Raw genomic sequence first — 23,524 nt, forward strand, 5'->3', positions numbered from 1 at the left:
TCCGTGGAGAAAGACCGAAACATTTAAAAATGAGAACGAGACTTTAAGTAGTATTTGCAATGGAAAACTGAGCTGGCAACAGTACTTAACGCTGGTTTTCTCAATAAAATCATTCTGCTGTGTAAATGCGCTTCTAATGGGGATCTGTTATAAGTCTCAGGCAGCCAACAGGAAAACTGTCCTTTCAAAATCTGATTAGGTGGATAATGTTTGCAAACGTGACGCCTGGCAAAACCAGTCTGATTCTAAGGTAAACTCACTTTGGACAGAACTGATGTCTCGCTGAGACAGCTTTTCAAAGCAAGTCTGCAAACACCGGACCCCCGGGGATGGTGCGTGCGTGTAGGGGAGGGAAATTCCAGGGTTTAAAATATCAAGACGACACACACGCTGCACACTCCTTAGAAAGTGACGACGCACAGTCCTGTGCGTTACAGGTATGGAGAAACACCACCATACAGTCGACTGACTTTGTTTAACCTATAACCTTTTTTCCTCCCACATAATAGGTAGTAACATTACACAGAATCAGTGCTCTGGAGACATTTTGGACACATCGTATACAGCGCAGCCATTCAAATCAACGGCAACAGAACGCACGAAGAACCGGGTTTTCTTTCAAAGCATGAGCAGTTCTCATTTTACAACATGTGTAACTTAACATAATTCAAAAAGTGCAATCTTTGCATGACAACTAGATAATTCTCAAAGGTTACTAGTGAGCTGATAAAATGAACGTTTGGCAAAGAGGTCATGGTTTACAGGTAGGCTGTCCGCTCACCAATGCTCAGAAAAATTCAGCAGAACATACTTTTCATATTTAGATCCGAAGAGAGGTGAGACACATTCTACTCAAGTCATGGCTGGGCTTTCTGTCCTGAAACGAAATTGGGCAGGCCATTTGCGTGGTTTCTCTGGATAAGTTCCATTTATTAATCATTGTACAAAAAAATCTTGGCATTCATTTGAAGAGAAAAGAAGTTGCTATATCCAAATATTTAACATTTTAACATAGTGAAAGTTCGACTTTTGTAACAGGGCTTTTTAAAATGGAGAAAAGTTTTGGAAAATTTTTAAAAAGAAACTTATGATTTATTAGAGTACAGGATCCAAAACACGTTTTTTAGAAAAATATAAAGTGCCCAAATACCAACTTACACAGGTGATACAGGCTTCCTGGAGCCCCGTGAAGCATTCATGAAGAAAGACATTTAAAAACAGTCTAGGTACATATTTACAGCTGGGTCAGTAAAGGTAAAACGATCTTTCTTGGCTTTGATGTTTCTAAGAAAAAAGGAAATCAATCAAACCAGAAAACCAACAATTGCAACTCTCAGCATGCTCAGTTTCTTATTAATGCATCTCATTCATATTAATTCCATATTACCGAACTTTCCCCTTTAAATGAGAGTAGTGTACAATCCTCCCAACCTCGGCGGGTCAGGTGCTGCGAGTGGTCACATTTTCAGATGCAGGTTCAAATCCTTTGACTTTGGATTTGACTGATGAGGAACGTGGACAGTGGATAATAGCTAATTCAGGATGGAGGAGCCAGGGGCCAAATCCCCATCTCTTTCTAGTAACTGCTTAAAGCCTTCCCTTGCTATGAAGTGGTCTTAGGTGGCTTTCCAAACCTCAGTCACCCCAGGGTTCCCAAAGGGTAAACAAGCAGCAGGCATTCAACGTGGGTGAGAATACTGCATGCAGAGGGAAAGACAGGTGCACAGACAGGCCCCTAATGCCCCACTCATTAGAGCAACTGCATCATTTTAAACGCTGAGAGCAAAGTAAGTAGGTCCTAACTTCAGAAGTTAGCTTCCACTGATTAATGACGAGATTAGTTCACTTGAGAACCGGCAGGCCGAGAGTTGGGGGAGCTCCGGAGCTGCACGAAGGCGTGCAGTTACTCTAGGCTCAGTTACTAAGAACTTCGGAAAGGAGCCAGTGCCATCTGAACACACAGTCAGGCTTTCCCAAAAGACGCCACAACAGGCTTCATCCTGCTGCCTTCAGGACCCTGGCGGCTTGGAAAAGCAGATTCCAACACGCACATCTCCTTTCACGCAAGTCCAACACTCTTCAAATCAAAGACATTCTCTCTCATTCTAACCTGCCACATTCAAACAGGCCTTGAAGTGACTCTAAGTATTTAGCAAGAGGTGTGGAACCACTTTTTTTCCCTTCAAAACCTTTTTTTTTTTTTTTAAGGTTCATGATTTTTTTTTTTTCTGATTACAAAAGCAAAACCTCATTTTTTGGTCTTTGGAGACCATGGAGTATGACTTCTAAGAGCAAACATTTAACATCAGATTTGTATGTCTCACTACAAAAAGAACCCATCACTGATGTAAGACCTACTCATGATATTGAAGTAGATTTTTAAAATTAAAAAATAAAAGTAGTCATTTAAAAGGAATTGTGGATGAGTATGGAAAAATCCATTCACAAAGTTCACTATTTGCATTTTCTCAAAGAATTTTATGTAATAAAATAGAAAACTAATGATTTATAGAGATGTGCATAAACTCGAGAGGAATATGGAAGGGAAAACTGTGTTATATTCCCATTTACATTTAAAAAAAAGATAAAACACTTGAAATCTGTGTTTCACATATTAGAAAAAAATAAATTCAAATGATTCTAATTACCATTAGCTTGTTAATGTCTCCATCTCTAAGATGCTGCCAAGATAGCACAAAACTTTACCTCTGAATATGCAACTAAATTCAGGGTAAAAAGACACACAGTCCTCACTCGGGACCGAACATGTTCCACAGAGAAATCAGAAGGAAATTATTGCAAATGCATAACCCCATCTGTCCAGCCAAGGAAATGTTCTGAGACAAATGCAGACAGGCGGGGGAATGGAGTGAATACAAAGAATGATTACAGGAGCGTCGACTGTGAGACCTCATGAAGACAGAATGTCACAAACTGTCACCACAGGACAAGCATACAAGCCATGCCACTGACACAGTGCCTTTCAGATTAATTCACTAGTGTAGGCGGAGAGCAACATTGTCTTTGCAGCTGGGGAAGAGCACACGGTATTTAAACTTAGTAGGAGGCAACCAGCACTACTGGTGGAGTGGCTTTCCTGGTGCAGCAGGTCCCTAGGGCTCCGTGGAGGCGTCTTCTTCCGGAGTCCCGTTCTCTTGGAAGATAGCAGCAGCAGCAGCAAAGGTGCAATGTCCTCTCTAGACTTTACTCATCTATGTTCTCTTTCTTTGCACTGTAAATATTTTGCACCGTTTCATAGACGAACTCCAGATCTTCTGGATACCGGATCTCCAGCTCTGCGTTTGGGATGTAGTGAGTGCCAGTAAACTCTGAGAAATAGCGTCCCACATCAGGATGTGAGATTTCTTGAGGCTCCACGTTATACTCCAAGTTTTCTGTTGGTAAAGAGGCACACGGGCATTCTCATTACAATGTCCACTGCTGCCATGCCTTTCCTCCAGAGAACCTCCCATCACCCCTTCCAGGTGGCATTTTTGAGGTGGAGAAGGGAAGACTGAAGACGTTTATGGAGTCAGGAGAGGGTAATGGGAAAAGGGCAGCGAGTGGCAATCAGGAGAAGGTGGGTGGTGGCACAGCTACCCCAAGAGCTCCCCCACGGAACAGCAGGATTTTCCTAATCTCTGAGCAGGATGTCTGGCTCCAGCAAAACTCCAATGGTCTCTTGGGCAGTGGCAAACTGGAGACTCAACAGGTCTCTCTGACTGGACAATGGACAAGATTATCCCTGCCTGCTCTTTTTTTGGCAGTGGCTAAGTTTCTGAAGCTGCGATGTCACATGGTGACAAGCCTCGTACCTGCCACCCCTCTCCTCGATTCATAGGAGCCCCTCACGCAGACCACACTTTCCACCCGAGCTCTTTCCAACACTGGCTTTCAACAGCGAGCAGCCTCTTTCCAGGGCTGCTGTGAGACTGTGGGATGAATGGAAGATGGCTTGCGCCTCCAGACCCCATGTGGATATCAGGCATTATTATCTGTACCATCTCTTGGGAAAACCATGCTACGTCTTCTCCCTGTTCTCTATTTCGCCACTAGAGAAATAGAAAATAAAGCCGGGGCAGTGGCTTACACCTGTAATCCCAGCGCTTTGGGAGACCAAGGCGGGAGGATCACCTGAGGTCAGGAGTTCGAGACCAGCCTGACTAACATGGTGAAACCCCGTCTCTACTAAAAATACAAAAACTAGCCAGGCATGGTGGTGCACTCCCGTAGTCTCAGCTACTCAGGAGGCTGAGGTAGGAAAAGCCATCGAACCTGGGAGGTGGAGGTTGCAGTGAACTGAGATTATGCCATTGCACTCCAGCCTGGATGACAAGAACAAAACTCCATCTCAAAAATAAATAAATAAATAAATAAATAAATAAATAAATAAATAAATGAAAGAAAGAAAGGAAGAAATAGAAAATAAGACAGTAAAAATGGAAAAAAAAAAAAAAATAGGGCCAGGCACGGTGGCTCATGCCTGTAATCCCAGCACTTTGGGAGGCTGAGGCAGGGGGTCATGAGGTCAGGAGTTTAAGACCAGCCTGGCCAAGATGGTAAAACTCCATCTCTACCAAAAATACAAAAATTAGCCAGGCCTGGTGGCAGGCGCCTGTAATCCCAGTTACTCGGGAGGCTGAGGCAGAGAACTGCTTGAACGCGGGAGGGAGAGGTTGCAGTGAGCCAAGATCACACCACTGTACTCCAGCCTGGGCAACAGAGTGAGACTCCATCTCAAAAAAAAAAAAAAAAAAAAAAAAAAAAATACAGGCAAGGTATTCGAAAGGCTTTGTTTCTCACCTCCCCAGAATAACTGGAACAAGGCTCCTCTACAGGACCAGTTAAAGGACGGTGCTTTGTGCACCCTTCTTTGCCTTCCACGGAGGCCTGGCCCAAGACTGGGTGTGGCCCCTGATTCAGAAGAAGCCCAGCCATGCCCTCCATGACCTAGCACCGGAAGGGAGCTGGGCTGGGCAGATCCTCCTATTGTGACTATGTCCCCAGGGCGCCCCAGTTCCAATCACTCCAAAGCCATCCTTGGCACTGCCCATCACCCGAACGAACGTAAGTGGGTCTATGAATTAATACCAGTAAGGCCAACCGATGGGCTTACCGACACAAACAGTGTGGTCTATTATTTCTTAAACAGCTGGGTTAAATGTCCTGACACACAAAGTCAGGGCATCAGAGGCCCTGCATCCCCGAAGTACACAGGAAGAACGCAGGCATCTTTCTGAAGCACTGACTTTTTTTTTTTTTTTTTTTTTTTTTTTTTTTGAGACGGAGTCTCGCTCTGTCGCCCAGGCTGGAGTGCAGTGGCGCGATCTCGGCTCACTGCAAGCTCCGCCTCCCGGGTTCACGCCATTCTCCTGCCTCAGCCTCCCGAGTAGCTGGGACTACAGGCGCCCACAACCGCGCCCGGCTAATTTTTTGTATTTTTAGTAGAGACGGGGTTTCACCGTGGTCTCGATCTCCTGACCTTGTGATCCGCCCGCCTTGGCCTCCCAAAGTGCTGGGATTACAGGCGTGAGCCACCGCGCCCGGCCAGCACTGACTTTTAACTGGTATTTGTCTTTGGGGAGAGGGGGAAAGAGTTGTAGGACTCAATTTGCAGGTTTTTTTTTTTAACCACAAAACAGGAGGAGCTGAAGAAATGTGCTAATATGTTGTTTTAGGCTGTTTCTGCAGACTGTGACCAGGGACAGAACTGTCTGAACAAATCAGTACCACTGAGGAAGTCAGACACATCATGTGCAGAGATGAATGTATGGAGGCTGTTTACCTGAACAGTACTTATGCTAGGAAAATGGAAGAGCAGTGTAAACGTCCGAGTGTGGGCCACTGTGTGAATAAATGATGGCACACTAATTCAGCAAAGCAGGAGGCGGCCATGAAAATGAGCAACCTGTTTGTGAGATCCTCCAAGAAACGTGGGGGTAGAAAGGCTGTACCACTTAGAAAGGGCCTGGAAGGCCACGGATCAGGGGTTGCTCCATGATGTGGCACAGTGACAGAGTTTAAACTGGGTACTTACAATGTGCGAGACCCCACAGTGGCATCACAGGCACCCCCACCACGTAACCCTGGAAGGAGCCCCCTTCTGCTTTTGAGTGGGCTGCTCAAGGATTTAACCCCAGACTCAAACCAGACAGTCCCTTTCCAGAGCTTAAGGGAACCAGACGTAAGAAAAACCCAACAGTCAGGAGACAGCAGGCAGGGAGGGGCTGGGTAGACTTAGAGAACACCGCTGCCCCCAAAGGGACGCTCCAGCCCACGTTACACACAAGAGCTTGTGGTTTCAGGACCTCCTACATTTTCCAGAAGGAAACTGAGTCATCCACTAACTCTGATCTCTCTGTTGTCACCAGTAGGTCTCTAGAGATGATTTTCTCTTGGGAAAAACCAATAAATGTTAAAAAAAAAAAAAAATGCCGCAAATGTTTCAAAATGCCACTGGCTAAGATGCCCTTTCCTGTCCACCCACTGCTGCCACCTCCCTCTTCACATCTAGTTACAGGAGGAATCAACTAGCAAAGCGTATCTTCCTTGAGGCTTGTGGTGACATGACCACGACCCAGTATCTTAACCAGGCCAGTGTCAGGGCCCTGGCCTTTGGATTTTCTATTCTTTTTTGTAGAGACAGGGTCTTGCTACATTGCCCAGGCTGGTTTCAAACTCCTGGGCTCAAATGATCCTCCTGTCATGGCCTCCCAAAGTGTTGGGATTCCAAGTGTGAGCCACCACGCCTGGCCACGTTTGGATCGTCTGGCAGAGCTGCACAGAAATAGCAGAGGGAGAGTAAAGATTCTTGGAATACCATCGAGACAAAATCCCCTTTGCTCTAAGGGAACCACTGTTACCTGTCATTGGGAAGCAGGACATAGATATCTGAAGTACAGAGAATTCAAGCAGGTAGTTTAGAACAACTGCTTTGTTGCCAGTTCGTCTGGAGCAATAGTTCTCATCTGGGGGCTCTTTTGCTACCAAAGGGACATCTGGTAAGGTCTGCAGACATTTTTGGTTGTTGTAATTGAGAGCTGCTGCCAGCTTGTAGTGGGTGGAGGCCAGGGATGCTGCTAAGTACACTACAACGCACAGGACGGCTCCCCACAAATGGCTATCTTGGCCAAAATGTTACTAGTGCTGGGCTGAGAAGCCCTGCTCCAGAGCCCCAGCCCTGTGTTTCAGCATTGTTCCCTTCTCCTCCAATTTTCCTTTCTATGTATTATCAAGGAACAGCCAGGTGTTAGTAACATTCAGCTTCTGTTGGGAGGAGGAGGGAAGGGGAAACTCAGGCTATCACCCACAGATCTGCCAGGGCAACGTGACCCAACAGCTACTGCACAGAATTTTGAACATGGGCCCAGAATGAGATGCAGGCGAAGTCCAGGCAGGGACGGTGGGAAACCAGGTGACAGGTAAATGACAGTCCACGAGGGCGCTCCCAGCCCCACTCCTGGCTGTTAGAGAGGAAGAAGGACTGGATTTGGTGCATTTACTGGCCTGGGCTCCTAGCTTGCTAAGAAGCAGAACAGGAAAAAAGTAACAACATAATGAAGTTGGCGACTATGTATTATGAAAGAAAAATAAATGCCAATCCACTAAGAAGATTTTCACAAAGTTTACTTTTAAGAAAAATGATAAATCTAAGTAACACAAAACTTAATTGAGTAAAACATGAACCAGGCACCAATTAAAAGTTCTGAAAAATCTTGAGGAATCTTCCTGGATTCTCTTCAAGTTTTCAGAAAAATCTGTCTGCTTTTTAAAAATTTTCAGCTACCCCAACATATATGAATAAATACTATGGAAACACCACCCAAGTCCTGTGTGGGCACCCGTCCTGTCCTGATCCGGTCCTCCTCTCCAAGAGAAAAGCACCATTGGTGTGAGTGTGTCTTTTCAGTCCTTCTCCTATGAGCACACACATATGCAGCTAGATACCTGAAGTATACTTAAAATTTGGTATTGCTTTATACTTAGAATACTTATACAAAACATATTCTAAGCACTCGCCCGCAACTGGCTTATTCAATTGCAGCTTAGTATTCATTCCAGTCTGCATAGATCCCAGGCTACTAGAAGAGTTCTTATGAGTGACAACTGTCTTGCTATTTTAACGAGGGGGCCACAGGCCTCCTTGTACACGTGTGGAGGGATCGAGGTGGAACTGCTAGGCTGGAAGAGAATGCGTGCTTGAGATTTTTACAATTTGAAAGCCAGGGCCAAAGCATCCTCTGACATATTTGTGCCACTTAACACAACCCCGCCCCCATGCAGGTGATCCCCATTCACCTCACCACACTTGCCAGCAGGTACAGCTGGCCATGGACCGTGTGTGTGTGTGTGTGTGTGTGTGTGTGTGTGTGTGTGTGTGTGTGTGTGTGTGTGTGTGTCGGGCAGGGAGGCCTGTCTGGGTGGAAAGTTGAGTTTGGAAGTATCAATTATGGAAAAGGGAACCAACGTTTGTCGAGGACATGCCATGTACCAAGCATCGTACGAGGTTGTGTGTGTGTGTGTGTGTGTGTGTGTGTCGGGCAGGGAGGCCTGTCTGGGTGGAAAGTTGAGTTTGGAAGTATCAATTATGGAAAAGGGAACCAACGTTTGTCGAGGACATGCCATGTACCAAGCATCGTACGAGGTGCTTTATCATACAGACAAAACTTAAGAACGAGATTTTCACATGGTAGTTGAATTGCTGGCTTTCCAATACAGCTGCTGACCTAGACTCGAGTAGTTGAATTCCTGGCCTTCCAATACGGCAGCTGACCTCGGCTGGGAGCTTCTGAGAAGCCCGGAAGGAGGCGGGACAGGAGCGGCATTCTCCCACCCAGGGCCGTGGAAAGTATCAAAGCGCGCCCCCTAGTGGGAACACAACATCACACACATGCAAGATGCCGGACATCCCATTAGGGTTTAGGTGAACACACTGGGGGAAGTATCCTCTTCATTGTACAAACTAAAACTATTTGAAGATGTCATATATGTATGTGATTTCTAATTCACTCTTCACCTTTCTGTGCAGAGCTAGTAATTAGAAAAATATTATGAATGGGTTCTACCTGGGCTAATAGGATCACTGGAGTCAATGGCTGAAAATTTAGATCAAGAAAAGTTTTTAAAAAATACCTTTCATAAAAACACATTAACCCAGAAATGTTCAAAAACATATTTAATATGTGTTTTTAAAACCTGGCCTCTCACTGGCTAAAAATGGGCAAATGTGAGCATAAAATTGTCCCACATGATTATAACACACTGAATAAATAAAAATCCAGGAATCTATGGCAGAGACAAGGGCAGGGAAGGAGAGATAGGGAGAGGGAAGGGAGAGGCAGGGAGGAAGAAGAAAGCTCTTGTTCATTGAAGTAGAGAGAACAACAGTGGTGGCAAAATCACCACTCGGCAATTCTCATATAAAGATTTAGGCAAGGATATTAAAAAAGTGCTAGAACCACAATGTTCAAGGTCAGTGGGGAACAGGATCTTCACAGGATGCCACAGAGTGCCCACGTGGATTTCTTCATTGAAATAGTGAGTTACTATCTTAGCCAAGTGACCAAACTCAGCATCACTCACACAGGGCTCCTGGTGAGACCCAGTGGGAAGCACGCGGCGAGGGATGTGAAGTATCCTCCCCAAGAATTCTTATCCTCATCTAATCAGGACTCAGACTTCACTCCCAGCTGGCAGACATCGTACAGTTAAGGAACCAATGAGGCAAATCCAAAATGTTATACAATTTACAAGACAATGGCCAGGCACAGTGGCTCACATCTGTAATCTCAACACTTTAAGAGGCCGAAGTGGGCAGAATGCTTGAGTCCAGGAGTTTGAGACCAGCCTGGGCCACATGGTGAACCCCGTTTCTACAAAAACACAAAAAGTAGCCAGGTGTGGGCCAGGCGCGGTGGCTCAAGCCTGTAATCCCAGCACTTTGGGAGGCCGAGACGGGTGGATCACGAGATCAGGAGATCGAGACCATCCTGGCTAACACGGTGAAACCCCGTCTCTACTAAAAAAATACAAAAACATTAGCCGGGCGAGGTGGCGGGCGCCTGTAGTCCCAGCTACTCGGGAGGCTGAGGCAAGAGAATGGCGTGAACCCGGAAGGCGGACTTTGCAGTGAGCCGAGATCCGGCCACTGCACTCCAGCCCGGGCGACAGAGCGAGACTCCGTCTCAAAAAAAAAAAAAAAAAAAAAAAAAGTAGCCAGGTGTGGTGGCACATGCCTGTAGTCCCAGCTACTTGGGAGGCTGAGGTGGGAGGATCACTTGAGCTGAGGAGGTTAAGGCTGCAGTGACTCAGGTTTGCACCACTGCACTGGATTCTTCAAAAAGTCAAAGTCATATGAAGAAGGGGAAAAAAGAAGAAGAATGAGGAACTGTCTTTAATAAGAGAGACTAAAGAGAAAAAAACAACCAAATGCAGTGAATGAAATCTGGTTGGATCCTGATTTTAAAAAACCAGCAAAAAATAGGCATAAGGTTATTTTGTGACAATTGAGAAATTTGAAAACTATTAGATATTATAAAATAATTATGTTAGGTATGATAATGTAATTGCGGTTATGCAGAGGAATCTCCTTATACTTAGACATAATTCAGCATTTAGGTCATGTCTGCAATATTCTTTCAAATGGTGCAGGAAAAAAGTAAAGTCTCTATAGATAAAGCAAATATGGGAATCATTCACTGTTGAATCGACTGGAGGGTAAACGGGGATATTTGATGTATTATTTTAACTGTTCCATGTGTTTGAAAATGCTCTTCATCCCAATTTCCTATATATTAAAAAAAAAAAGCCTCTCATTCATGACACACTTTCCCCTCATCTCACAGCTGTGTGTCTGTTTACTGCTGTCTCTCTCCGGGATGGATTCCCTCCCCCAGCTGAATGCAAGCCTCTCCCAGGGGTGTGGCATGGGAGCTGGGACACATCGTGGGCGAGCAGGAACTTCACATTCACCGAGCTCCCCAAGCTCACACTGGGCGAGGGGGGCAGAGCATTCAATAGGAAACAGCGGATGTGAAAGACAGGGAAGGACAGGGTGTCACGAAGTGCAGAGTGGGAACAAATGACCTGACCTCAAGGGGCAGGGAAGGGGCGGGGCAAGAAGAGCTTCTGGGAGGAAGTGACAGGAAACCAGCAGGTGAGGCAGGGAAACCTATCAGTCAGGGGCAGCCAACTGTGTGAAGACGTGCAAGCAAGAATGACGACTTCAAGGAAGATGAGCGGAAATGGGCGGGAGTATGCCGGGGGTGGGAACCGTGCTGGAGCTGTAAGGGGAAGGCCAGATCCCTAAGGCCTGGTAAAGCATTCCGGACTGCCTGCCGATGAGAAACTCCTAACGGTCAGTCAATTCAAGCAGTAAGTGGCCGGGGACACGCTAGGAAGATCCTCTTGCTGCTGCTAAGGAAAATGCTTGGTTGGGGACAGGCCTGGAGGCAGGTGCCAGTTAGGAAGTAGGCAAGCAGAAACCACCGGAATGGAAATGTGAGACACATAAGGAGACAGCCGTGTGTGTGTAGACAGATGTGTGGCGAGGGCAAAGAGAAAAGGGCGAGACCCGGCCCCCATGTGGTGTCACTCAGTGAGATGGGCAGGCAGAGTGAGATGGGCAGGCAGAGTGAGATGGGCAGGCACAGTAAGATGGGCAGGCAGGAGCAGCGGGGATATGGGGGCAGCACAAAGCGTTCATGCTTTGTCTTTCTTTGCAGAGATAATCGAGTTACAACAATGGGTTCAGTGAGTCGGGGGTAAGAACAGTGGAGACAAGACCCCCGAGAGACCTCCAAGCGCACACACCTGGGGGCTGTTAGAGGTGCGCACAGAGCCCAGAGAAGAGCTTGGGATGGAAACACGGCTTTGGAAGTCACCAGCATATCCAGACACCCCAAGGGGGAAAGAGATGAAGGCCTAGAGGAGAGTCCCCTGGAGAGGGAGGACCCTGCAGACAGCTACACATCAGACATGTTGGGGGGGCAACTGCCCCTCAGCCTAGGACTCAGAGTCCCTCAGGAAACGCTTGCTGATGGAGTGCTGATGAAACTGCCAGCAGAAGACGGGAACTAGCATAGTGTAGAAACAGCTTTGAAGTTCTAAGAATTTTCTAAGTCTCTACATTTTAAATTCCAGAAGGCAATTTGCTAACATCACCCATAATCATTTAGTTCTATCTCGATTTAAGAGATGATAAAACTGACAACCAGATGTTTTTTCAGTAATGACAATTTTATGACTAAACCTTACATTGCATGTTCACCTAGATATGATAAGAGATCAACTTCTGAAGTGAACAAATCACAACCCCTAAAACCAAATACTTAAGATCAACCCTAAACAGTGGATAATGATGCCATGTGGTAAAGCCACAGACACTGGCCCACGGTGTTGTTGAAAAGAAAATGCTTCTTTATTCTTGTGAACGCCGTATGTTGTAGGGTATCAAGCACTTACCAGGTGACTTGTGCTGGTACCAATGGCGCAGGGATCAGTCAATAATTTCCAAATCATGTGTTGATTTTTAGAGATTGTTTATATTCGACACAGCTTCAAAAGTTTAATAATATCCCCGTTGGTGCCTCCATCTGCCACAGGGAGCATATAAACCCCTTACACCGTCCCCATCACACTGAGGCAGGGCAAGCAACCTGCAGTCTCAACAAACATTTCTCTTGATGCTGCCGTTCCAGGGGATCCTTTCAGTTTCTGATGAATTGACAATAATCATTATTTTCCAGCCTTTTGAGATGAGATCTCACTCTGTCACCCAGACTGGAGTGCAGCAACACAATGATTATAGCACACTGCGGCCTTCACTTCCCAGGCCTGAGTGATCCTCCTAACCCAACCTCCTGAATAGCTGGGACTACAGGTGTACACTATTCTGCCTAATTTTTAATTTTTGTGTAGAGATGGGGTCTTGTTGTGTTGTAGCTGGGAACACAGGTGCACATGACTCTGCCTGGCTAATTTTTAAATTTTTTGCAGATATGGGGTCTTGCTGTGTTGCCCAATCTGGTCTCAAACTCCTGAGCTCAAGCAATAATCCTGCCTCACCCTCCCAAAGTGCTGGAATTACAGGTGTGAGCCAGGTGTGAGCCACTTCACCTGGCAATTTCCAGCCTTTTAGAAACTTCTGAGATTTTTATACATCCCATATTTTGATTATTGGATTTATCAGAACATAATATCGAGTTAGGTCAAACCTCATGTTTTAGGCCAGACACGAGCAGGTACAGCGTGATGGATAAGGAGGAGGCTCTCTGTCAAGCTGCCTGGCTTCAAATTGTGTTCTGTAAGTTAAAATTTCAATGGCTTTCCTGTGCCTCAGTTTCCTCATCTAGAAAATGATGATGTTTCTCAAATGGAGTTAATATACATTAGAATGATGCCCGTCACAGAATGGCACTACGTTAGCATTCACGTTCATTTTTATTAATAAATGTGAACTACTAATTAATCAATGTGAATGCTTTGACAGACACTACAATGAATTCATCCTATTAAGTGGAGGTGAAATTCAACAGGAACAAAGAGAAGGGAGACGCATACTGAAGGCATTCTTGTTTCTCACCGGCTTCCACAGGCTCTGTCAGTCTCTACCTCAGTCTTGCCCTGGGCTGGCACCTGCCGGGGCGGCAGTGGCCCAGACGCCTACCCAAACTTACCGCACACTTGCGGGCGCTCAGGTGTTCCCAGGGCCGGCGCTGTGGGCTGCAGTCCCCGCAGGTGGCCACACGAGGGCGTCTCCGGCATCAACCGGCAGCCAAAGCCTGGGGAGGCCAGGGGGCACTAGGGGGCCCCCCAAGTGTTCACCAGGTTCCCTTCTTGTCTGGGAGGAGCCGAGAGCAGGGTCCAGGAGGCAGGACTTACAGGAATTTGATTGGCATCGACAATGGCCAATCAGATGAGAGCTGGCAACAGCTGGCATAGGGTTCGGGCTGTGGGAGCAGAGGCCCTGGGGGAGGGCGGGTGTGACTACTGACCCCTCGCCAGGGCTGCACCTGTGCAGACCCAGCCACGTTTAGCTGACTGTGGGCCCGAAGGAGGCTGGCCATGGGGCGTCAGCCGCCCAGGCACCGACGGCCGACGCCCACAGTACCTACCCGAGGGCTCGGACGTGTGCTGAAAACACGCCCAGGGGGCCACTGGAGCAAGCGGAACCGCCACTTACCTTGGGCTGCGTATCGACAGGAGCCGTCCTCCACCAGCACGTTATAGAAAGGCTGGTGGTGGCCGTGCGGTAGGCTGTGGACATTCATGTTCCGGATCCACTCGTGTCCCATCATGCAGGTGGGGTCCCAGCCGTAGATCACACAGTTATAGCCATACCTAGTTAACACAGGAGGCACAGTCAGTCCTTGTGGACCGGGCGCAACAACCTACAGACAACCACGTGGCTTCTCTCAGCTCATCCTCAGTTACCTGCTTTACTCCACATGAATCTTTTCTCAGGACAGCCCTGACCCCTTTTATAAACACTTCTTATTATCAACATAGCACTTTATCTGGAAAAGAATAAACTTTTCAACAAAAAGTGATTAGACAACAACTGGTCACCCAAAAGAAAAAGGTATGGGGACCTGGCCTAACAACAGCACACCAAATTTGATTCTCAGTACAATGAAGACTCAGGTGTTAAATGCAGAACTTCTAAAATAGAAAGTATCTTCGTGCTCAGGATAGGGAAGGTTTGTTAAAACAAGGCACTAAAAATACAGCCCGTAAAGGAAACGACTAACCAATTTGACATCACTAAAACCAAGAGACTAACAAATCCTGATCCAAACATTTAAAAATATGAGACAACTGGGGATATAGGAACTCTCACTAGATACTGCATGAAGTTAAGGAACTGGGGTTTTTTAGATGTGATAACAAGATGTTAAATATTAAAAGACCGAGAGAGAAGGAGAGAGTGCCCCTGCCTTTTAGAGGTACATACTGAAATCGCTATAGGTGAAATGGCATCTGGCACTTACGTCAATTAACCCAGAAAGGTAGGTCTGGAGGGTGCAGGGGAGAGTAAGATCCACCCCGTATGGAAGCTGTGGAGGCTGGATGACAGGAACACCACCTGGTTCCTTACAGTCCTTTCTCTCTTATAAATCTTTGCAAATTTCCATTTAAAAGTCAAAAAAAAAAAATGCAATAAAGAATGAAAACCACCTGCCAAAAACTGGGAAAAGACATTTGCAACTTATCCTCATGTAGAGACTGATATACAGGACAACTAACGTATCAATAGGGAGGACTAATAACTCAATTGAAAAAAATACACGAAATGGGCCGGGTACCATGGCTCATGCCTGTAATCCTAGCACTTTGGGAGGCCAAAACAGCAGATCACTTTAGTCAGGAGTTAGTGACGAGCCTGGTCAACATGGTGAAACCCTGTCTTTACTAAAACACAAAAAATTAGTCAGGTGTGGTGGTGCGTGCCTGTAGTCCCAGCTACTTGGGAGGCTGAGGCAGGAGAATTGCTTGAACCCAGGAGGCAGAGGCTGCAGGTGAGGTGAGATCGCACCACTGCACTCCAGCCTGGGCAACAGACCCAGACTCCGCCTCCAAAGGAGAAAAAAAAAACCAAAAAAAAAACCACGAAATGTTTGAAGAGGCGCTTAATAAGAGGAAACTTGGAACTTGGGTAGCCAGTAAATATATGAAAAGAACCTCACTGTGCTTAGTAACCCAGGAAACAGAAATTAAAACCACAGTGAAACACTATTTGCCATTTCTCACGTGAGTACACTTTTAAAGGTCTGGCAATAGCACCAGGCGAGAATAAGAACTCTAGGCTCCTAGCCTGCTGGTGGGATGTAAACTGCTCCAATCATTTTGGATACAGTTTAATTTTGCCTGGTAAATAGACCACGTGCCTATCAGATTTGAAGAGCCTGAGATTAAGTGACAAGACATAAGAACAATGAGGAAATGAGAGAAAAAACTTGTGGCTTACAAAGTTACTTCCATGTTCCCAAACAGAGAAGGGTCAAACATCTAAAGGCCACTAAAAACACTAGAAGCTCTCTCAGGAAAGTAAGTTGCTGCTTAAAAAAACACAAAGGTCAAAGACATGGTTCAAAAAGAAAAAAAAGAGGTTCAGCGTTCTGTCTTCCCCAAGGTGCACACTTGGGGGATAAGTGATCCAGCCAGCTCCTCCTCCACTGTGCCCTGGGGGCTCACCAGGTGCGTGTGTGTCTCCGCAGCCCCTGTGGAAGGGACACCACAGGACAGACAATCGTGGGCACTCACCTCTTATGCTTCATAATGAGCCCGATGGAGTAGCAGACATCCCTGTGCTTCTCATCGGAGCGCAGCTTCACCTCCACGCCCACCTCCTCCTTTTTGCGCTCAATGTGCTCTAGAGTGTGCTGCACCAGGTAGCCCACCGCCCCGTGCTGCCCCGGGTCTAGGGTTTGGATGTGCTGGAGGATGTCAAGCACCTTCAAGACAAGACAGAAAGACTAAAAGATAATATTTTCAGCTAGGCCTTTTCTTTTTTGCGGCGAGGGATTTAGACCTACCTACGTAACCTAACAAAGGACCACAAGGGGTGGCTGTGCCCTGATGGCCCCAGTCCAGGTCTCTGGGCCATTCTCTGATGGACCGCCACCAAGTTGGCACTGCATATGCCCAGGGTTGGGCTCGACTGTAACACCGGCAGCTGGCCCAGGACACCCCAATTCAACCCATGTGCACCTGAGGAGTTCTTTGGAAACCAGTGTGCTGGGGTAAGCACTGGGGACGCAGGCAAGGGCCCACCACCTAGGGCACTCTGGATGAGGCGGGCTCTAACAGCACCTAGCATGCTTGGTTGGCATGGGAAATGGGAGAATCATGTTTTTCCAATACACAGGAACAATTTTCACTTGCCACTCATGAATTCAGAGGGAAAAAAATGCCAAATTGCTTTAATCGAGACCAAGAGAATGTTTGACACAACTGCTTCAGTGCTGGAAAAGATGGAAAAGTCACGAAGCGGGCGCCAAAGGGATGCATTCGTTGAGTTTATGAAGCTATACTAGAAGGAGGGAGCTACATATATCAATAGAGTTCTAAAATCCTGCTGGTCACTTCAGTGGTCTTAACTCATATGGTATTTCGTATTCAGCAGGCAGCAGGAGAAACTACATCTATGCAGAGAGGTTAAACTAGCAGCAAAGAGTAGCAGGCCTGTCTGACTCCACTATTACCGCCTGTACTGCAAACAGTACCTCTGTGGAAAAAACTCCACGCTTAAAAAGACACAGACATATAATTATTTCATACCCATTATGTTTACAGCCCTTAGCATAGTGTTTCTGACAAGGTTCTCCTTCCAATTTACTGAGTCCTGGATTACAGCCTACTTAGTGCATAAAGCAACCTGAACTCTAGGCCCAGACCTGTCAGACTAGCTGGTGTTTTTACCTCTGAATTCCTTTCTCAGCTTCTCAAATCATGAATAATCACTGTCCTATTTGCTGATGCACTATGAGCCTGTCAACGTATTGTGAAAACTCCAGTTTTATGCACCATGTTATCTTGCCTTTCAGACTGAGACGTGCTGGACCTCAACATTTACTGAACACTATTCTCTGCTGGTCACTGTGCTAAGGCCATCACGTTTTTTGTTTCACTTAATCCTTCCCATTTGACGGTCAGTAATTTCTTGACCTTAAATTGGCAGGATTAGGTGGGAAAAAAAAAAAGCTTTTAATCACTGCCACTTCCAGAAGAGGACTCAGACTTAGTGAAGTGACTGGCCCGGGGTCACAGGGTGGTGGAGAGGTGGAGTGAAGCTGTGGCCCTGGGTGTGAAGATCAACTCTTGGTCTCAACCAGTGTCATACCCTAGCAAGAGTAGGAGCATTTTTAATTAACTACTACAAAAAGTTCCAAACACATAAAAATGGACAAAACAATATAATCCCAAGTACCCTAAACCCAGTTTTGACAAGAATCAACAGCCAGCCAATCCCCCTGTGCCTCCACTTCTAGTCGGGCACTTTTAATTCTGGGACACTCGCAGCATTTACCCTCTACTTCAACAGGAAGCGCCTACTGACAGTGCCTGCATAACGGCTGTACTCGTGGCCTGCCAGAGTTGCAGCAAGCCGCTTTCTCTGCCCCTCCGCTGTGTTCCACACACACAGCTCCCCTTCTCTCCTAGCAGCCACCTCCCCACCAGATAAGTAAAATGGTCAGAACTTGGTATCATCAGAGAACAGAGGAAGTCTAGATAAGGTCAAGGATAATTACCCCCCCTTTCACTGGGTGTGTGGCTGAGGGCGAAGGGAGAGGGCAGAAACGAAGAACTGCACTTCGGGGCCTGGTGTATTTGCAGACAGTGTTGACCCAGGCACCATGCCGTCCCCACCAAATACTCTAGGCCTAGAATGCCACAAGATCACCACTTCTGGGGCGGAGATCCTGGATTGGGGTCTATTACCCATGATGCATTTCCCTATATTGCTCTTCTCCCTCTAGCCTAGGGGTTGGCAAACTTTTTCTGTAAAGGGCTGGAGAAGCGACAGTAGGCTTTGGGGGCCACACAATCCCTGATTTAACTACTCGACTCTGCCACTGTAGCTTGAAAAAAGCTACAGATAATAAGTAAACAAACACAACTTATTCACAAAAAGTTTTGTTAATCTGGCCCCCAAGCCATAGTTTGCTGGCCCCTGCTCTGTCCCTGAATTCCAGGTTCCCTCTAAGGTTCTCTCTGAAGTTCTTGGCTCTGCTTTCTTGATATCCATTGTCTGTGGGATCCGCTACTTCTGGGGCTTCAGTTACCAGATGCTAATGCTGGGAGCTCCTGCTAAAGGCTACTGGGCATCTGCACTTGATGGCTTCAGGTCAGGACGAATGCAACATACCCCACAGAAAATACTCTCCTACTACCAAAACAGGCCTGTTCTCCAAATACCTACTTTCAGAGTGGCATAAATTGCCCCCATGTTGAAAAATCTGGACATCCCCTTTTAATCTTCTTTATTCATATCTAATGGAAGTTCTGCCACTTTTTTTTTTGAGACAGGGTCTCACTCTGTCACCCAGGCTGGAGTACAGCCTTGGCCTTGACCTCCCAGGCTCAGGCGATCCTCCCACCTCAGCCTCCCGAGTAGCTGGGACTACAGGCATGTGCCACCACACACAGCTACTTTTTATATTTTATTTTGGTAGAGACTGGGTTTTGTCATGTTGCTCAGGTTGGTCTCAAACTCTTGGCCTCAAGTGATCCACCTGCCTCTGCCACCCCAAGTGCTGGGATGACAGTCATGAGCCACCACACCTGGCAGTCATTTCTTAATTATTCATTTAAAAACATTTTTGAGTTCCTATCATGGGCCATGAATTGTGTTGAGAGCATGGGGAAGGCGACAGTTAGGAAGGAGACCTGGTCCTTGTCCTTAAAGAACATGCTCTAATGGAGACGGATGACGGAGCAGCAGTTACCAGAGACTGGATGAAGCTCTAGGAAGGGCAAGCACAGGAATGACGGAAAAACGTGACCTGGCCACGCACAGGAACCAAGGAAGGGGTTTTGGAGGAGGCAGAAGTCTAAACTGACAGCTGGGCAGAAGTGAGCCAGCCAATGGAGTTGAGGATGAGCAGAGGCCCTGGGCAGAGACGCAGCACATGCAAAAGACTGAAGCAAGACAGCGCAGGAACACAAAGTGGGTGCTGCAGAGGACCAAGGAGCTCCACAGGAGGCAGGGAGCATCAGGCAAGCAGGGCCAGACCGCCGAGAACCGAAAAGCCACACGGAAGAGAGCGAGTCTGGTCTTCAAGGCAATGGGGGAGCCACCCTGAGGGGTTTAAGCAGTGAAGGGACCTAATTGGTAATTTGTTTTTTTGGGTTTTGTTTGTTTGTTTTTTTGAGACGGAGTATCGCTCTGTCGCCCAGGCTGGAGTGCAGTGACCCGATCTCTGCTCACTGCAAGCTCCGCCTCCTGGGTTCACGCCATTCTCCTGCCTCAGCCTCCAGAGTAGCTGGGACTACAGGCGCCCGGCACTGCACCAGGCTAATTTTTTGTATTTTTAGTAGAGACGGGGTTTCACCATGTTAGCCAGGATGATCTCAATCTCCTGACCTTGTGATCCGCCCGCCTCAGCCTCCCGAAGTGCTGGGATTACAGGCGTGAGCCACCGCGCCCGGCCCTAACTGATATTTTGTTAAGATTCCTCGGACCTGTATACAGAGTGGGTTCACAGGGGCTCAGAGTGGAGAGAGGGAGGACAAGCAGGAGGCCAGGGCGCTGCTTCAAGTTGCAGAAGTACTGGCCTCAGCGGACCGACTTTCACCCGTCTGGGAGACAGAGTCACGTGCAGGGGTGGAGCAGGCCTGTGGATATGCTGGTCTGGAGCCCAGGGTCCAGTGCTCCAGCAGCCTCAGGAGACAGGCAGAAACTGACACAAGAAGAGGGGAACTGTCCTAGGGCACAGGTGCAGGGTATAAGACATCTGGAAACCATCCTTTAGCCTTGAAGGGAGGAACTGGCAAGAGCCTGAGAATCAGAGACCACAGAGCGAAAGGAACCGAGTGTTCCCAGAAGGGAGTAGCCCGCAGTGACAGGGCAAGACACAGAAAGAAAAAGTATCTACTGCATTTATCAATGAGGAGAATGGTTTCAGCCAAAGAGGGTCACTGGCTTCCTGGGCAAGAACAGTGCCTATGGAGGAGGCATGGGAACGGGTCCTGATGTTCTGGGGAGTGAGTGGGAGGCAGACCAGGAGCTTCAGCTGTGGGGGAGGAGGAAAGGTGGCGACCCAGGGAAATGCCTGCAGGGCGGAAAGGGAGTACTTTTTGTTTTTCTTCTAATAGAAGAGACAGGTGTTTGCCTTGGAAAATTGGAAGGATACCTTTTCCACTGAAAGGCAGAGAAGGAGGGAAAGGAGAACTATGGATCATGATGCGGACGCAGGTCTGGCAGCAGGAAGGAGAAGGTGCCTGTGTGCTGGCTTCTTCAGAAGTGCTCTGGCCTCGGTCCACTGTACCACGGGATGCCGCGTGGGGTGGGCTCGGGCATCACCTTGCCCGCACTGAACTCCTGGTGCTGTCATGGCATGTGCAGAAGACCTGGCTAAGTTATTTAACTTCTCACTGCCTCTGTTTCATTACTTGCAACATGGCAAAAATAAAAATAATATCTACCTTATAGGGCTGCTGAGAAGATGGAAGGCATTCAGTCAGTCCTCCTGACTTAAAATCTCACCATCCTGCCCCTCTCTATGTCCATCACAGCCATCATCACCTTGGATTACTGCGACAGTGACCAAGAGGGCTTGTGTTTCTTAGCTCTTCCTGATTTAATTCAATTAACAACAAGGCAATCTTCAGGCCTTCCCAGCTCAGGAATGTCTCCCTTTCACCTGATAAAGTCAAAGCCTTTCACAAACTGGTCTCACACGCCATAACAATTATACACACACACGTAAAAATACACCTCAAACTGCACACTCATCAGCATATAAATCCGTGCTAGGCTGACATGTGCAGGCGCCCCACCCTCCCACCCCTGGCCACGTGCAGGTTGTTCCCACTGACCGCAGTCACCTACTTTTCTACCCTCTGAAGTTGTTTTTCATTTTTCAAGGTCACACCTCAAACCCCTCCTCTGGAGAGGAACCTTGTCTGATTTCTTCAGCACCCCCTGGATTCTTCTGCACTGCAAGTCCCACAGTTTTCCTTGGCTGTCTCAGGGGCTCTAGCTGGATTATGCATTTATTAAGAGTAGGCAGTCACGAGTGCACTGGGAATGAGTCACTTTTCTCCCCTAATCTCTGAATGAGGGGTCACCCAGGAGATGCACCCCAGCAGCAAATGTCATGAGGGAAAATGCTCTGCGTGTGGCAATTTTGGAACTAGGGAGGACACCAAGGTTAGTCCCCAGTAAGTCTGTAAAGCCCAAGTACTGAAATGAGTCCAGTCTGGAAAGTGAGGACAACTCAGCTTCTGCAGATTTCCCCCTAAAATGGGATGTTAATAGCATCACTTCTCCAATGACTCAAAATTTAACTACAAAATTTACATTTAAATAAACTTGCAGGCTGGGCACGGTGGCTCACGCAGGTAATCCCACCACTTTGGGAGGCCGAGGCAGGCGGATCACTTGAGGTCAGGAGTTCAAGACCAGACTGGCCAACAGGGTGAAACCCCGTTTCTACTAAAAATACAAAAATTAGCCAGGTGTGGTGGCACATGCCAGTAATCCCAGCCACTTGGGAGGCTGAGGCAGGAAGATCACTTGAACCCGGGACGCAGAGGTTGCAGTGAGCCAAGATTGCGCCACTGCATTCCAGCCTGGGCAAGAGAGTGAGACTCTGTCTCAAAAAAAAAAAAAAAGAAAAAAGTAAAAGAAAAAAAGAAACTTGCTTTGCTTGGCATCTCGTAAAAACTCCTTAACAAGTCTAAAGCAAAAAGTATACATATATCCCGGTATCAAAAATAAATAGGCAGGGGCTGGGTGTGGTATCTCACGCCTGCAATCCCAATACTTTGGGAGGCCGAGGAACACAGATCGCTTGAGGTCAGGAGTTCGAGAACAGCCTGGCCAACATGGTGAAACCCTGTCTCTACTAAGAAAAAAAATACAAAAATTAGTCAGGCGTGGTGGTGTACCTATAGTCCCAGCTACTTGGTAGGCTGAAGCAGGGAAATTGCTTGAACCTGGAAGGGAGAGGCTGCAGTGAGCTGAGATCATGCCACTCCACTCCAGCCTGGGCGACAGAGCAAGACTCCATCTCAAACAAACAAACAAAAAAACCCCAAATAAATAAATAAATAGGCAGGGTGTGGTGGCACACACCTGTAATCTCAGCACTTTGGGAGGCCAAGATTGGCTTTAGCCCAGCCTGGGCAACACGGTGAAACTCAGTCTCTATTTAAAAAAAAATAAAAAATAAAACACATAAATAAAATGAAAATAAATGATTACATCTTGGACAAGTAGTTGGTAACTTTGGTGGAGAGTTTTCTTTTCCAATAATTCCTCTACCACATTACACAGATATTCTGGGAGGACATTTGCCATGTGGGCTACAGATGACATCTTTTCTTTTCTTTTTTTTTTTTTTTGAGACAGAGTCTTGCTCTGTTGCCCTGGCTGGAGTGCAGTGGCATGGTATCGAATCACTGCAACCTCCACCTCCTGGGTTCAAGCAATTCTCTTGCCTCCTGAGTAGCTGGAACTACAGGTGCCCACCACCACACCCAGCTAATTTTTGTACTTTTAGTAGAGATGGGATTTCACTACGTTGGCCAGGCTGGTCTCTAACTCCTGACCTCAAGTGATCCACCTGCTTCAACCTCCCAAAGTGCTGGGATTACAGGCATGAGCCACCGCGCCCGGCTGACATCTTTTCTTAAAACAGGAGCCTTGGGGTTTTCCTACTGAAGCATCGTTTCTTAGAACGATTTTAGATCTTCGAAGTTGTGAATCAGTGAGACTTTAAGTTTAAGCAATGTAGAGTCACTTAGAATATTCACTTTTTCGGCCGGGCGCGGTGGCTCAAGCCTGTAATCCCAGCAC

General features: G+C 47.1%; 1 protein-coding gene across 9 annotated transcripts in view; it reads right to left on the reverse strand.

Annotated features, from left to right (window-relative positions):
* Positions 1 to 611: 611 nt before the first annotated feature.
* FBXO21 (F-box protein 21) overlaps positions 612 to 23,524 on the reverse strand; it is a 50,039-nt gene continuing 27,126 nt past the window's right edge. For 2 of the 9 annotated variants that reach the window (XM_074007991.1, XM_005572355.5), the window contains 3 exons: positions 16,264 to 16,454; positions 14,183 to 14,340; positions 612 to 3,395 (listed from right to left, as the gene is read on the reverse strand). In XM_074007991.1, the coding sequence (XP_073864092.1) occupies positions 3,205 to 3,395; positions 14,183 to 14,340; positions 16,264 to 16,454 (540 nt within the window). In that variant the 3' untranslated portion in view covers positions 612 to 3,204. Of the gene's footprint in view, positions 3,396 to 12,462; positions 12,715 to 12,900; positions 13,967 to 14,182; positions 14,341 to 16,263; positions 16,476 to 23,524 lie in introns of those variants that run through there. The other 7 variants (XM_074007990.1, XM_005572354.5, XR_006690654.3 and 4 more) reach the window with 6 other exon arrangements.

This window comes from Macaca fascicularis, chromosome 11 (assembly GCF_037993035.2).
Source record: "Macaca fascicularis isolate 582-1 chromosome 11, T2T-MFA8v1.1".
Lineage (NCBI taxonomy): Eukaryota > Metazoa > Chordata > Mammalia > Primates > Cercopithecidae > Macaca > Macaca fascicularis.